This window comes from Entamoeba dispar, genomic scaffold (genome assembly GCF_000209125.1).
Source record: "Entamoeba dispar SAW760 scf_1105229462973 genomic scaffold, whole genome shotgun sequence".
Lineage (NCBI taxonomy): Eukaryota > Evosea > Mastigamoebida > Endamoebidae > Entamoeba > Entamoeba dispar.
Window position 1 is genome coordinate 4,228 of NW_001855460.1, and position 15,497 is coordinate 19,724.

Below are 15,497 nucleotides of genomic sequence, written 5' to 3' on the forward strand. Positions count from 1 at the left end.
TGTAATGAAGAAAATGGGTTTGTGATGAACGAGAAGAATGAATGTGTTTGTCGACCATCAACTGGTTATAATGCTATATTCAGAAAGTGTCAGCCTTGTAGAGGTGATTGTGATACTTGCACTGACAACTATGCTGTATGTGAAGGAAGTTGCAGAGGAAATGCTTCTATCTCAGATAATTGTGGTTGTGTTGAGAACACTTACCACTGCAATGAACATGATTGTTGTGAGTGTTCAATTCTTCATAGTCATTGTTTATATTGTGATAGTATTAATTGTGAACAATGTGAGTCTGAATATGTTCTTAAAAATGGAAAATGTAAAGAATGTCAAGAGGTATTTCCTGGGTGTTCTTCTTGTAACAAAGGGAAGTGTAAAGGATGTGTTGATGGGTATTATAAAAATGAAGAGTCATGTATTAAATGTGCTGATCATTGTATTAGTTGTAATGAAAATATTTGTAACGGATGTCAAGTTGGTTATTATGTAAATGGCAGTAAGTGCGAGTCTTGTTCACCTCATTGTAAGAGTTGCAAAAATGAAACCTTATGTTACTCATGTGAAGATTTATATGAATGGGATACAACTAAAAATGAATGTGTTTTAGTCGAATCAGATGATGAGAGCACTAACAGTTCAAAAGAATCAATTGTTTCTATTAGCTTGATGATAGTAGCACTTTTATTTATTTAAAAAGAATAAGTAACTTATATTTTCTTTTTTAATAAAATAGAGTATTTATTTTTGTTGAGATTTCAGTGTTTTAGACGATAATTCGATTTTCATATGTTTATCCATTTCACTTAATGGAATTAAACGATGACAAAGAGGACACTCTTGTTTCATTTCTCCATACTGATTTCCTTTCTTTATTTTAGATACCTCATCTTTATCACTTTGGTTTTCTTCTTCTTTGGTTTCTTGACTTATTTCTTCTTCATTACTTTGTTCCATTTTATCTAAGAATATGTTTTGATGTTCTGCCTCAATAAACTCATCGAAGTCAATTGTTTCAACAACTACAAAATCATTCCAATTGATAGAAAGATTTAATTCTTCTTCTCGTTTTTTATCTTCTTCAGTTTTCTTTTTCATTTCTTCAATCTCCTTTTCATAGTCTGCTCTCATCTTAGAGTATTTAATGAGGATTTGTGTATTTCCCATTGTTTTGTTGAGAAATTGAATGTATTGTTGTTTTGGATGAAGACATTGATTGTATGATTCACATAATTGAGCAAAATAAGGATAATTTGGATGATTTTTGTGAAGAAATGCAAAAGTAGGATTCTTCTGTTCTCGTTCAGCAAGAGTTTTTACAAAATTACTTCCATTTCTTGCTGTGTATTGGGCTGTCAGTTTAATGATTTCATCTTCTTCTTGAGTTATATAAGGTCGATGAATTTCAAATCGATTTTTTATTGGTCGTGGTGGCATCAACAAATATCACTCAAATGATAATTGAGTGTTCTGATAATAAATTCGATATATAAAACATAAATTTAATATGGTTTTTTTTTATTTTCATCAATAAGAAAAAACACTCACAAATAAACTGATGGTTGAAAGACATTTCAATCATTGTTATATACGAGGTGTTGATAAGGGAATGAGTTTAGTTTAATAGAATTAAACCATGTATTGTCGAATTATTAGAACACTTTAGATTATTGATATGTTTAATAAGAATAAGATTAAGAAAAAGATTCATTAGAAAGTTCCATTACAACAAGAAGGTTCTTCATTCTCATTATTCACAATAGAAAGTCCACACTAATAAGTCAATTATTTTCAAGACTAATGATTGATGAACAACAAGAAATGGTTGTCAAACATAGTAAATATTTTGCACAATGGACAGAAAGACATTACGGATATAAAAAAATCTTTGATACTGCTGTAAATGGAATTTCTAACTTAAGATTTAACAAAACTGTTATGAATATCCCCCATTTATTATTTATTTGTTTTGGAGATTATGGAAATGTTTATGGAACTTATTGTGAATTTCCAATCACAACATTAGATATTAATTCTCCTGACTTTGAAAAGAATAAAAGTTCACATAATTTCATTTTCACACTAAATTCTAACGGAAGACTTCAAGACCCACAGAAATTTGAATTAGTTAATGGAAAAAGAGGATCTATACAACTTCATGAAATGGATGATCCATGTTTATTTGATTTTGGTTATGGATCATCTAGGGTTTATGTCCATAAACCAACATCTAAAAAGGGGTATTGTAAAAATTTATCAAGGAGTTATGAAAGGATTAAAGATAATGAATTAATTGGATGTATGTTTCCTCAACCATTCCATACAGAACGAGTTATTGTTCTACAAATGTTATAAACAACACAAATTTATTTTAATTTTTGTTATTAGATTATTTATTCAAAAAGATTTTTATAAGAAAAGAAAAACAAAAAAAAGAATATAAATAACAAAAAAAAAATAAAGAAAAAAAGGAACTAAAAAATAAAAGAAAAGGAGAGAAAGAACTAAAAAAGCAATTAAAGTCGAACTAGAACTTCAAAAAAATAACACAAGAGAAATGTCAACACTTCCAGCAGTAGTTCTTGATAATGGTACGGGATATACAAAAATAGGATATGCAGGAAATACAGAACCAAGTTATTTAATTCCATCATTAATTGCTGTAGATTCAAAAGCAGATTTAACTACAGCAACAAAATCAACAGAAGATTTTGATTTTTATATTGGACAAGAAGCTGAAAATGCACCAAAATCATATACAAAAACATTCCCATTAAAACATGGACAAATCGAAAATTGGACATTAATGGAAATGTATTGGGAACAAGCTATTTTTAAATATCTTCGATGTGATCCACAAGATCATTATTTCCTTTTAACTGAACCACCAATGAATCCACCAGAAAATCGTGAATATTTAGCTGAAGTCTTTTTTGAAACATTTAATGTTCCAGGAATGTATATTGCAGTTCAAGCAGTTTTAGCTATTGTTGCATCATGGTCTAGAAAAGATAATAATCCAGCAAATGCAAGATTAACTGGTACAGTTATTGATTCAGGAGATGGAGTAACTCATATTATTCCTGTTGCTGATGGATATGTTATTGGATCATCAATTAAAAGTATTCCATTAGCTGGAAAAGATATTACTGCATTTATTCAACAAATGCTTGTTGAAAGAGAAGAACCAATTCCAGCATCTGAACGTATGGAAATGGCAAGAACAATTAAAGAAAATTATTCATTTGTTTCTAAAGATATGGCTAAAGAATTTAATATTATGGATTCAGGAAGTGATCCAAAATCATCATTTAAGAAACATCAAGCCATTGATCCAATTTCAAAGAAACCATATACATTTGATGTTGGATATGAACAATTCCTTGCACCAGAATTATTCTTTAATCCAGAAATTTTCTCATCTGATTTTACTACACCATTAGCAGATCTTGTTGATGATTCTATTCAATCATGTCCAATTGATTGTAGAAGAGATCTTTATAAGAATATTATTTTATCAGGTGGTTCTACTATGTTTAAAGGTTTTGGACATAGATTACAAAGAGATGTTAGAAGATTTACAGATTTCCGTACTCAAAAAGCTGTTCAATTATCAGGTGGTAAATTACAACCAAAACCAATAGAAGTTAATGTAGTTTCATATCCTTATCAACGTTATGCTGTTTGGTATGGTGGTTCTGTTATGGCAGAACTTCCAGTTTTTGTTCAACACTGTCATTCTAAGGCAGAGTATGAAGAAAAAGGACCATCAATTTGCCGTTATAATCACGTTTTTGTTGCTTGCTAAACATTTTAAGTAACAATTTTCCATCATTAAATCTTTTTTATTTTTTTAATTATTTTTTTTGTTATTTATTTTATTTAAAATAAATTAGAATTTATTTAATTTATTTAATAATAATTTATATTATTATTAAATAAATTAACTTTTTAATTTTAATGTTTTGATTTAATTAACATTCATGGCTCATCAATTAATTAAAGAATTCTTGGAATTACAACCTTCATTAGATTATCCTACTCTTCATTTAATTATTTATAATGTCCCTAAAACATTTGATAAATCTCAATTTTTCTTATTATTTCCTTCTAATATCAAAATTACTTCTACTGATTTTACTTGTCTTCATCTTCATTTTGTCATCATTCAATTTAATTCAGTAACTGATTCTATTATATGTTTTCATAAAATTCATTCAAAACAATTTTGTGGAAGGTACTTATATGTTCAATTTGGTTATCAAGTCATCTCAAATTTACCTTTAAATTATATTCGATTAAAGTATATAGCAAACATTACTTTTGAATCTGTTCTTCATTATTTTAGTTTCTTTGGAAAAGTAAGAGCAATCACTCAAGATGGTAATGATTATCTTTGTGAATATAACTCTATTAGTGAAGCATCTAATGCTTATAATATTATTTCCAATCATACTATCACTAAAGAAATGGAAAATATTTTAGGATTAAACCAACCACAGAATCTAATGTGTGATTGGTATATTCCTATAGATTTAAAATACAAACATCTCATTAATCAAACACAAACAATGGGTATTATTCCACAAAATATCTTGGCATTACCAAGTAATAGTTTGATGGCATCAATTATTTTGACATATTACAATAAGGAAGAAAATGAGAAATTAGATTTGATAGGTGTAGATTGGAGGGATGAAGATGAAAAAAAGACTAAATCAATGGAAGAAGAAAATAAAGTATTGGAAAATGAGAATGAAGTTCCTGTGCAAAAAATACCAGAAGTGAAAGATGAAGTTCAAATACCTAATGAAGTATTGTCTCAAACAAAACAAAATCAATCTCATGATACTCTTTTAAATTATGGCAATGAAACTATTATTCTTGTAGATGAAGATAAACCAAATACTGAAATTATCCTACTATCAGATAGTAAAGACCAAAAAGAACACCATGAAATACTTGAAATTAAAGAAGAAATCAATCAAACGCAATCACGTTCTGTTGTTAATCAAGAAAAGCAAACTTCTCTTATCACAAAAAATGAACAAACAAAAGATGAATGGGATTTCGATCTTGAACTTTCACCACAAGAAATAAATCATTTACAATCAAAATCAATGGTTGATTATCAACAACAATCTTCAATACAAGAAAAACGTCTTTCTCCATTTGATGGTCTTTACCTTTCAAAGTATGATTATCCTGATAGAAATTATAATGAATCAAGGAATAGAAGCAATTCAAGACATAGAAAAGAATCTCGCTATTATCAGAAATCTTATGATAGATGTAACCAAAGACATTCTCAATCACAAAAACGTCAATCTTCTATTCAAATTAAACCTAACAAATCTCTTCCTTCTTCTAAGAAAACTGAAAAGATAGTTAGTTCATTTCATCCTTATAAACAGACAAAAGAAAGAGTTGAATATCCAACTAACACTACTAATGAAAAGAAAGTATCCAGAACATCTTCATTCTACAGTCAGAATGGAACAAATGAATGCATAGATATTGTTTTTACTCCACAACACCAGAATCAATTTGAAATTAAAAGAAATCAGATATTAAATGAAAGTATAAGTCGTAAAGATGTTATTGAAAAAGAAATAACAAATACTAACACTTCAAAAGAATCACAGAAATTAAACAATATTTTTATTCCTCGTTGCATTCAAGAAGAATTAGAAAGTTGGACAGCATTTTAGTTTATATCAATTATTTTAATATTAATGTAAATGTCCATTAAATTATATAAATTTTTCATTCTATTTTGTTTGGAATTAATGGTTATTTAATATTATCTATGATATTTAATTACTTAGTGGTTAGTATTTGTCTTTTGTTAACAAAAAAATAAAACTTAATCATTTTTATTCATATTATGAAGTATTTAAATAAAGATTAAATGAGAAGTTCTATATCATTTGTTATTTCAATTGAATTTCATAACCATGTTATTGTTAGATTGTTACAATTTGGTAATTTTGATTGTAGACTTTGAAATTGAAACACATTTTAAACTCAATAGAAGTGTCATAAAAGAGTTGTATGGTATATTTTATGTGTTGTTTAAATAAACTATAAATTGGTTTAACTCTCTGTTATTTTCATTTTATTGTAAGTGTTTTATGAATAAAATAACACTTTTTGTTCAATTTTTTGTTTGTTCATAATAAGACACTCATTTATGTTAAGTGATTTAGTAAATAGTATTGGGGTTTGTTTTCTCTTATAACCTTTCTATTGTATTTCATAGTTTTTTATTTTCCTTTATTAATGAATGTATTTGTATTTAATTTATTCTTTTATTTAATTAACACAAAGGAATAATTAAATTATTACAACCAGATTTTATTGTTTATCAATAAAGAATTAAAGAATAATATGATATGTTCTATTCAGTATTTGTAGAATTCTAAAGGAATATGAATGTCTTATTCTGTTATACAAAGATAGTATTGTTGTTATTGATATGTTTGTATTTAGTTATTGGATTTTATTGATGTACTACTTAATTTATAAGAGAGTTCATGTTGTTTTGATTATGATTAGTCAAAGAGTGTTTCTTTGTCATCAACTCATTAATACCATGGTGTAAACAAATACTAGATATAGACTCGTTACAATAATACTTCCAAAGACTGATAAATTTAATAGATGAAGTAATTTCATGTTTTGGACAGAGCTTTTTGGTGTGACACTTGAAGTTCATTGTGGGTTGAATGGGAGATAGAGTTGTTTATGGTTTGAATCAAGAGATAGTAAAAATAAAAGTAATAGAGAAGGAATAACAAAGTGACCAACGAATAGTTATAACAAATAAAATAACCTGATAATCAATAATAATGAGGAAAAGTTTCAAAAATAATGAATAAGATGAACTAGAAAATAAATAATTGAACTATTTAATTGAAGATAGTAGATCAGTAAATTATAAAAGAAGAGAAATGAAACAACTTGATATGGTTTATTTAATGAAAGTAGCACTTCATGTCAAAGACATGAATGACATTCAAAACATTGAAACGATTAACAAGAAATGTGGAATTGCAATTAACTCATTGAAAGTTAATCCATGGTTTACATCAGAAAGAGATATTAATAAGTTTTGTAACATATTTAATCCACCAACATGTAATTGTAATTTACTTCCTGTTGATGAATCAGTATTAATGAAAGTTGAGAATATTAGAAATTATAAATTAGACAGTTTCAATCACCCAGTAAAAATGGTAAATCCAAACAATCAATTTAATCCACAACATCAAAAAATGACAGAAGAAGAAAAGGAGCGAATGGTTAAAATTATACAAAAAGTTGAGTCTATGACATGTTTTTCAAATATTACAGAAGAAATGATTGAACTTGTTATTCAAAACATGAAGAAAGGAATTAAAATAAGAACTAATGAAATTTGTGCAAAGCAATTTGATGAAATCTTTGATAAAATGAAAACAGAAGAATCACTGTATCCAAGTGAAATGATAATTTATGGAAGAGTAAACAATAATTGGATTAAGGCTAGAGAGAATAAAAATATCATTGTTATTTATGAAACAAGAGAACCTTTTGAATCTAAAAGTGAAGTAAAAATACCAAAAGGTATTAGAGTTTATTCTTCAAAGATTCTTTTGTCGGAACCAAATAATGAAACAAATATTAAATTTGTTAGATCACCAGTTGACTCATTATTTTCAAATGTAAAATTAGAGTCATTTGATTCATTTAGAGATGCTGATATTTCTAGTGTTAGATTAAGTATAGAAGATATTATTAATGAAGAGAATAGAAAGAAGGTTTATAAGATTCTTAATGATCTTTATGCAAACTCAATTTCAATTAATGAAAATACTCAACCAAGGTCTGGCCAAAATCAAGATTTAACATTATTTGAACTACCACGATTACCTGAATATATCAAATACCTTTGTGTTTATTCAACAAATTCAAATATTGTAATTAATCAACAAAACATTGAAGATTTAGAAATCCACTCATTAAAACCTTCAGTTGAATTTTATTTATCAATACCTTCAGCTGAGTTTTATCCATTAAAGTTTTCACTTGAACTTCGTTCTGTGAAAAATTTGAAAAAATTAAAACTAAATGGAGTTAATAAACTAAAGATAAATGAAATGAAAGAGGAACAAGAAAATAAAACACCAAATAACAGAAGATATTGGAAAATAAAAGAAGGTACAAATACATTCCCAAATCTTGAAGAACTTCGATTAGACTATTGTAATTTAAATACTAGTTTAGTATTAAATAAATTAAAGAGTGTTGAAGTAATTAATTGTAGAGAATGTAAAATCAATATTAAATCAGATTGTATTGAAAAATTGAAATTAGAAAGAGCTATTCAAACACAATTCAAATTATCAACAAATAAATCAACTGATATTTATATTAAAGAAGGTGATACTTTCACATTAGAAATAGAATCTGATAATGAACAAAACATTGAAATAATAAAAGGAAATCAGATTAATGTAAAATCAAAATGTCCAATTAACAAATTAATAATAGCAGAATCTAAAGAAGTGAATATTACAGGAAATGAAAAATGTAATACAATGAAAGTTATTGAATCTACAATCAATGAAATTGATATTAAACCAAAAAGAATTATATTTAAATCAATTGAAGAATACATTAAAGTACCTCTGAAAGAAGCAGAGGAGATATATGTTGTATCAATGAAAGATTATATCTTTGAAGAATTATTTGATAAATGTAAGAAATTATGTATTGATGAATGTGAGAATTGTCAATTCATAATCAACAAGAATCAAATCAAAGAAATGAAAATAACAAAATGTAAAAATACAGAAATCACAGGGAAGTTAGATAATATTGAAGAACTCATCACAATAGATAATGAAGAATGTCATATTCCAGAAACAAAGAATGTTATAAAAGAAGATACAGAAATAATAGAAATGGATAATACAAATAAAGATATAGAAATAGAAACAGATAAGAAATATATTATAATAAGAAATACTCATGATAGTAATATTAAAATTGAAAGTGATATTAATAGTGATGTTACAATAGAAAATAGTGAAAATATCGCACTTGATGGAGAATATGAGCACTATGGAACTATTCAATTCATTAATTGTAAGAGTAATAAAGAAACTCTATTTAATAATCAAGATAATAGATCAAAAATTAGATGTGCTAGATCAATATCAATTAATAAATGTGAGAATATTAATTTTAAAATTGATAAAATTAAAAAGTCAATAGAAGTTATTGATAGTAAAGTAAGTATTATGATGATACCAAAAGATAATGAACTAAACGGTGACACAATACATATTGAAAACTCTGAGTTATATAATTTTGGCTTATATGTATCATGGAAAAAAGCAATTTTAATTAATAGTACTGAAATTCATAAGATCGTTCCACACTGTAAAGAAGAGCTTGTAATGAAAAGAGTAAATGACACACAATTAATGTTAGACCAATCTTTGAAGAAAGTTGAAATGGAAGAATGTAGTGGAATTGATATTAAGAGTGATGTTAAAGGAAAAGAAGTTAAAATGGTAAGATGTCATAATATAAAGATAATTGATACATCAAATTCAATCAACCAGATTGAATGTGATAATATTGAAGTAATAACAGAACAACAAAATGAAATGATGAGAGGATTTGGAATGATGGGAGGATTTATTCATAATAATATGCCAATGAGAGGATTTGGAAATGGTAATAATATGCCAATGGGAAGATTTATTCCTAATAATATGCCAATGGGGGATGATTTGGCGATGGATTCGGTATTTAGTCAAGAAAGTAATGATGATGAATAACTTGATTCATTTTTGATAAATTTGATTGATTAAAATAAAAGATTAAACAAACAATAAACAATGTTATGATTGGTGAATGATAAATGATATTCAATAAATAAAATCAAATTTAAAATAACTCTTCATCAATAATTCATTTATTGATATAATAAGTTAAACATAAAAAAGTTTATCATCAACAAAAATACAATTCAATTATTAATGTAATAACACTTATCTTCATTGATAAAGAGAATAAAGAAATTAAATGTTTATAATGATGATTAAACTAGAGTATGAGAATAAAAGAATAAAAAAGAAAGAATGTTAATTAATAGATTGTAAATGTTCTACACCAACTTGCTTTCCAAAATTAATAGCCTTTTCCTGTTTCTTTATGTCTTTCTCAACAATACCTTCTCCATCACATCCAACCATATATAACTCATTATATGCAATATGGTACAAGTTAGCAGTTTCTTTAATTGCATAAGCACCTCTTTCACAAAAACTCTCTTGAACATCAGCACAATTCACTATACATACAAATCTTTTATGTTTAAACATTGGAGTAAGTTTTTGCTTTAATCCATTATTATCCCAATCATATGAAGGAACAAAACGATCTAACAATGTTTTAATTGGTCCTGGCATATTAAAATAATAAATTGGAAATGCAAAAACAACAATCTCAGTGTTTAAAATGTCTTTCTCTAATTCAAATGTTTCATCCTTTTGGACACAATAAAAATCATCTTTGTTTCTACATTGTAAACACCCATAACATGTTGCTGGATTCATTCGAGGTACATTAACAATCCTCTCTTCTATTTCCATTTCTTGTTTTAATCCCTCCAGAAATTTATTGATAAGCCATGCAGAATTACCATTATTGTTCCAACTTCCATTCAATACAAGTACGTGTGTCTTTGCCATATTATTAACGAATGTTTCATTCAATCTTTTATTTAATTTTTCAAAAAACAAAATACCTCATCATTCAACGAAAACATACTTTATTTCCATCTTTTCGTTTCTATTTATCTCCTCATCACAAAAAAATGTTAAAATTGTATTATTTACTATGTCATTGTTCTTAATTTGTGTTTGATAGTTCTACTTGGTACTAATTGGTATTTCTTATGCAATTATACATCAACTTCTTTTATTCTCATTGAGATTCTCTACAAATAATGTAGAAACATATTTTACGTTTAGTTAATTATAACAGTTATAAAAACAACCTAACCAAGACTTTTAAGTAACAAACAAAGAACAAAACTCAGATTATGTTATATTCCTTCTCAAGATATATTCTTCTTTTGATACAAAATGATTTTATAATTCATTTCTTTATCAAGAAAGTTTGTAAATAAAATAATAGAATGTTTTTCTTTTTAGTACTATGTTATGGTTGTTTGTTTAAAAATTAGATGTGTATTGTTCTTTTATTTAACTCAATGCCTGAAAACCAACCAGAGAACGATATGTACAATCTGTACAGATTACAACTTTTCGTTTTTTTGAGTAAAAAACCTCATTAAATCTTCATCAAAGCTCTTCAACTACCAACCTTCTTCATCTCATCAACACTTCTTCAATTGAACATTCAATCCTTATCAAATTCAGAAACTATGCTCTTCTTCATTTTTTTCTGGGGATTTTTCTCTTATTGATTCATCTCTTTTAGATGAGCTTTTTCTAGAATCACTATAACGGTGAGAATGATGTCTATCATCTCGTGATGTACTTCTAGATGATGGACTTTCAGAAGAATGATAATGACGATGGTAATGATGTCGTCTTTCATATGAATCACTTCTTGATCTAGAAGAATGTTCTCTTCTATGAGAAGATCTATGACGAGAATAACTCCTTCCTCTTCTTCTTGAAGATGATTTTTGTTGTTTATGATATCCACTACAATCAATTAATTATTAATATAAAATATAAGTATATTTAATAACAAACAATTTATAGTTTTTGTCTGATACTTTTGATTGTAATCCTCTATCCCATTTCAATATAATTGGTCGTCCTTCTAATTCTTTTCCTTGTAACCTATAATATTATTTCATTATTCTTTTTTTTTCATATATTAATAATTCTGTCATTACAATGTTTATTAATTATTATCAATAACAAACTTATTCTTTATTTCCAATGCTTGTTCATGAGTTTCAAATGCCACAAAACCAAACCCTTTTGTTTTCCCTGTATTTTTATCTATAACTATAGTGATTTTACATTCATCACATTGAATGAAATTCTTTACATCTTTTTCTGTACTTGAATAAGGAATATTTCCAATATAAAGATTAGTGTATTCATTATCATCTTGATCAGTTTTATCTCCCATATGAAATCTAACAAATCTTCTATTTAAGTTCTCTTTTTTGTTTTTTTTTGGTTTTAAAAACATTTTAGAATATTGAAAAGTATTGAAATATACTTTTAGAATCTAACATTCATTCAATAATATTTCTTTGAATTTCATTGATTCTTGATTATAATAAAAGTAATAAACAGAATATAATAAAAATAAACCATGTAAAGTTAAACTCTTAATGCTTGAATTTGATTGCCAACAGAAGCACAAACCCATTCTGGATATAATGTTGCCCATACTATGTTATTTACTTCAGCTTCAGCTTCATATTGTAATACTTGAGGATCAGCTCCTTCAGCAATAGGTGCAATATCCCAAATAAGAGCTTTATGATCATCACTTGCAGAACATAATTGTGTAGCTTTATTAGGTGCCCAAGAAATAGCATTAACACTATTTCTATGAACTTTTAGTTGAGTATAAGGAATAGCAGGTTGACGAACATCAATAATAATTACTTTATCACTATCCATAGCAAATGTAGCTATGAAATTTGGATCAAATTTATTCCATTGAAGTCGTAATAAAGGAACAAGACCTTGTGATTCATATAAAATAGTTGAATGTTCTAATGAACGTAAATCAAACATTCTTAATGATCCATCACCACCTACTGTTCCAAAAATATCAGGATTAGCTGCAAATGAAACATCAAAAACTTCTTTATCATGTGCAATTAATTTTTTTACTAATTGACCAGTTTCTACTGACCAAACTGAACAAGTAGTATCAATTGAACATGAACATACACGATCAATATTAATTGTATTCCAATCAAATGATGTAGATGGTGAAAAAGTTTCTGTTGATGAATTTAATGTTGTTTTACATTTTAAATTAGATGAATCAGGTGATATTTCATAAATACGTAAATTATCTCCTGAAGTTATTAAAAGATCATTTTGTTGATTTAACGATGGTGGCATAAACATAACTTTTGTTGGAGGATATGGTTGGTCTATTTCAGCAGATTTCTCTAATGAATCAGTTGATTCATTTAATTGAACTATTTGAATATGATTAATATAATCGTCTATAAATGATGTACATGCAATTCTTCTTGGTTTATCATTTCTATTACTCCAAGAAACTGAATAAACTGTCCATGGAGCTTCATATTTATATAAAGATTTTTGAAAAGCATCTGAGGTTGCCATTTACTGTTTTCTTCTTTTTACTTTTTTATTTTTTTCTTTTTAGAAAAAAAATAAAATATATTTTTTATTTTATTATATTTTTATAATTAATTATATTATTTTAAATTTTAGAAAAATTATTAAAATTTCTTTGTTTTAAACTTGTTTTACTTTAAATTATTTTCTTATATTCTTTCTTTTTTGTATTATTGAAGATTTAAACAAGTTAGTCTTCTTCAAAGAACAATCGTTTATTTATTATATTATTCATTTGTTAATTCATTCTGGTGAATTATAAATCCCACCTGCTAATAATAAATTTCTACGTGTAAATTGAACATCAATAACTGGAGTATCTTTAGTATTATATTGTTTAATTAAATAATTATCTGCACTATTCATTGCTAATTTATGTTTACTTTCTGTTTCATGTAATGCTTCTTGAATATTCCAAAGACTAATATAATTTTCATTACAACATGTAACAAGAATAATACTATAAAACTTAAATAATTTTCTCTTCCTTTCTTTAATAAAATTTATTCCATTTTAATAACTTTATACTTAAAATTAGATAAAAATAACAAACTCATCACATCTTTCTTTTGATACTGCATTAGAAAATGCCATAGAAATAATTGGTTGATTACTTGTTTTGAGCATTTTAATTTTTTTAACATGTTCTCCATATTTAATATCCCATAATATAACTGACCCTTTTTCATCTCCTGATGCAAGATATCTTCCTGTTGAACTAATAGCCAATGAACTAATACTTGCATCATGTCCTGTTAAATCTGCCATTTTCTTTCCTTTTCCAACATCCCATATTTTTATTGTTTTATCTGCTGACCCTGTGATAACCATCAATGCATCAGGAGTGAATACTGAACATGTAACATCTTCATTATGTCCACCATCTCCTCCAAATATACGTACACTTTTATTTTGTTTAGATGTCCATAATCTAGCTGTTCTATCATATGATGAACTCAACATATAATATTCTAATGGACAATACTGTACATCCCAAACTGGTCCATCATGTTCCTAATAAATAAATGTTTTTTGTTTATACAAATTATTATTATATTAATACACAAACATTAAATGACATGATACAAGATGGATAATCTAATGACCAAAGTCTTACTGAACAATCTTCTGAACCACTTACAAGCCATTTAAAATCAGGTGAATTATTAGTACTAAACACAGGACCACAATGACCTAGTAATTTTGCTTGTGGATTCATTCCATTAACAATTTGTGTTTTTTTAAAGTCATATAACCGAATTGATGAATCTGAACATCCAATAGAAATTAAATGACCATCATCACTAAAATTAATTGAATTAACAATATTTTGAGAATTAAAAAAAGTAAAAAATGCTGTTGATGAAGAGATTCTTCATCAATAAGAATTCGATTTTGTTCATCTTCATATATTCGTTCTTGTGTTTTTTGACTGAATTTAAAGTAAGTGTATTCAGATGGTTTTTGAATAATGTTTTCTGTGTAAGGTAACATTCTTATTTTTCTCTTTTTCAGTTTTTTATTTAAATTTTTTCTCTTTTTATTTTGTGATAATTTCTTTATTTTTATTGAAAAAGATTGAATGTACTTTCTTTCTATCTGAACACTATTGTTATTATCATATCCTTAGAGTAAATTCTTATGAGTAAATCAATTCTAAATGAAAGTGATTTCTTTTATTATTATAATAGATGTATTATGATAATAAGAAATATTATATAAAAATGAATGAAAAGAGTTGAAGTTAAAGATCATCAATATTAATATCATCTAATTCATCGTCTCCTTTATGCATTAAAGTGACTTTAGTTTCATTCTTACTTTCATTGATTTGATCAATCATTGAAATTAATCCACCCTCATTGATTTTTCCAGTCATTTGTCCACGTTGACACATCATCAAAATCATATCACCTACTTGTCTTGCTTTTTCTGGTTTAACAAGAGCAATACTAGCAACTTACAGTTAATCCCCATTTTAAATGAAATACAAAAAAACATTACAAACGTCTTTCTTTTGCTGCTGGTTCAAGAACAGAATCAATAATTTGTTGTCTTTGTTCTTCTTGTTGTCTAATTTATTACTACTCTTTGGTTTTTGTATTACAACCATATAACAAACCTCTT

General features: G+C 26.4%; 10 protein-coding genes across 10 annotated transcripts, besides 16 other annotated features; 5 read left to right on the forward strand and 5 right to left on the reverse strand.

Annotated features, from left to right (window-relative positions):
• Positions 1-24: 24 nt before the first annotated feature.
• On the forward strand, positions 25-693 carry EDI_286910 (uncharacterized protein; the record flags this gene model as incomplete). The annotated part of the gene is made up of 1 exon (XM_001740475.1): positions 25-693. The coding sequence occupies one exon, from the start codon at positions 25-27 to the stop codon at positions 691-693; it is 669 nt and encodes a 222-aa protein (XP_001740527.1).
• Positions 680-732: a sequence feature (AT_rich).
• A 6-nt stretch (positions 733-738) lies between these two features.
• On the reverse strand, positions 739-1,434 carry EDI_286920 (uncharacterized protein; the record flags this gene model as incomplete). The annotated part of the gene is made up of 1 exon (XM_001740476.1): positions 739-1,434. The coding sequence occupies one exon, from the start codon at positions 1,432-1,434 to the stop codon at positions 739-741; it is 696 nt and encodes a 231-aa protein (XP_001740528.1).
• A 363-nt stretch (positions 1,435-1,797) lies between these two features.
• EDI_286930 (uncharacterized protein) lies at positions 1,798-2,352 on the forward strand (the record flags this gene model as incomplete). Its single annotated transcript, XM_001740477.1, has 1 exon — positions 1,798-2,352. The coding sequence occupies one exon, from the start codon at positions 1,798-1,800 to the stop codon at positions 2,350-2,352; it is 555 nt and encodes a 184-aa protein (XP_001740529.1).
• Positions 2,353-2,359: 7 nt separating this feature from the next.
• Positions 2,360-2,410: a sequence feature (AT_rich).
• Positions 2,411-2,509: a microsatellite.
• A 45-nt stretch (positions 2,510-2,554) lies between these two features.
• Positions 2,555-3,805, forward strand: EDI_286940 (uncharacterized protein; the record flags this gene model as incomplete). Its single annotated transcript, XM_001740478.1, has 1 exon — positions 2,555-3,805. One exon carries the CDS (start codon positions 2,555-2,557, stop codon positions 3,803-3,805), a length of 1,251 nt encoding a protein of 416 aa, XP_001740530.1.
• Positions 3,806-3,830: 25 nt separating this feature from the next.
• Positions 3,831-3,973: a microsatellite.
• A 7-nt stretch (positions 3,974-3,980) lies between these two features.
• EDI_286950 (uncharacterized protein) lies at positions 3,981-5,708 on the forward strand (the record flags this gene model as incomplete). The annotated part of the gene is made up of 1 exon (XM_001740479.1): positions 3,981-5,708. One exon carries the CDS (start codon positions 3,981-3,983, stop codon positions 5,706-5,708), a length of 1,728 nt encoding a protein of 575 aa, XP_001740531.1.
• Positions 5,709-5,764: a sequence feature (AT_rich).
• A 457-nt stretch (positions 5,765-6,221) lies between these two features.
• Positions 6,222-6,318: a microsatellite.
• A 632-nt stretch (positions 6,319-6,950) lies between these two features.
• On the forward strand, positions 6,951-9,830 carry EDI_286960 (uncharacterized protein; the record flags this gene model as incomplete). The annotated part of the gene is made up of 1 exon (XM_001740480.1): positions 6,951-9,830. The coding sequence occupies one exon, from the start codon at positions 6,951-6,953 to the stop codon at positions 9,828-9,830; it is 2,880 nt and encodes a 959-aa protein (XP_001740532.1).
• Positions 8,094-8,208: a microsatellite.
• Positions 8,936-9,078: a microsatellite.
• Positions 9,219-9,250: a sequence feature (AT_rich).
• A 306-nt stretch (positions 9,831-10,136) lies between the features above and the next one.
• On the reverse strand, positions 10,137-10,745 carry EDI_286970 (uncharacterized protein; the record flags this gene model as incomplete). The annotated part of the gene is made up of 1 exon (XM_001740481.1): positions 10,137-10,745. One exon carries the CDS (start codon positions 10,743-10,745, stop codon positions 10,137-10,139), a length of 609 nt encoding a protein of 202 aa, XP_001740533.1.
• A 689-nt stretch (positions 10,746-11,434) lies between these two features.
• On the reverse strand, positions 11,435-12,168 carry EDI_286980 (ribonucleoprotein, chloroplast, putative; the record flags this gene model as incomplete). The annotated part of the gene is made up of 3 exons (XM_001740482.1): positions 11,435-11,729; positions 11,781-11,870; positions 11,957-12,168. 3 exons carry the CDS (start codon positions 12,166-12,168, stop codon positions 11,435-11,437), a joined length of 597 nt encoding a protein of 198 aa, XP_001740534.1.
• Positions 11,738-11,775: a sequence feature (AT_rich).
• Positions 11,872-11,916: a sequence feature (AT_rich).
• A 197-nt stretch (positions 12,169-12,365) lies between the features above and the next one.
• Positions 12,366-13,355, reverse strand: EDI_286990 (WD repeat-containing protein, putative; the record flags this gene model as incomplete). Its single annotated transcript, XM_001740483.1, has 1 exon — positions 12,366-13,355. One exon carries the CDS (start codon positions 13,353-13,355, stop codon positions 12,366-12,368), a length of 990 nt encoding a protein of 329 aa, XP_001740535.1.
• Positions 13,356-13,361: 6 nt separating this feature from the next.
• Positions 13,362-13,396: a microsatellite.
• Positions 13,397-13,417: 21 nt separating this feature from the next.
• Positions 13,418-13,545: a microsatellite.
• Positions 13,546-13,613: 68 nt separating this feature from the next.
• EDI_287000 (WD-repeat protein, putative) lies at positions 13,614-14,589 on the reverse strand (the record flags this gene model as incomplete). Its single annotated transcript, XM_001740484.1, has 3 exons — positions 13,614-13,830; positions 13,924-14,384; positions 14,440-14,589. 3 exons carry the CDS (start codon positions 14,587-14,589, stop codon positions 13,614-13,616), a joined length of 828 nt encoding a protein of 275 aa, XP_001740536.1.
• Positions 13,863-13,918: a sequence feature (AT_rich).
• Positions 14,386-14,432: a sequence feature (AT_rich).
• A 455-nt stretch (positions 14,590-15,044) lies between the features above and the next one.
• Positions 15,045-15,096: a sequence feature (AT_rich).
• Positions 15,097-15,497: the final 401 nt, after the last annotated feature.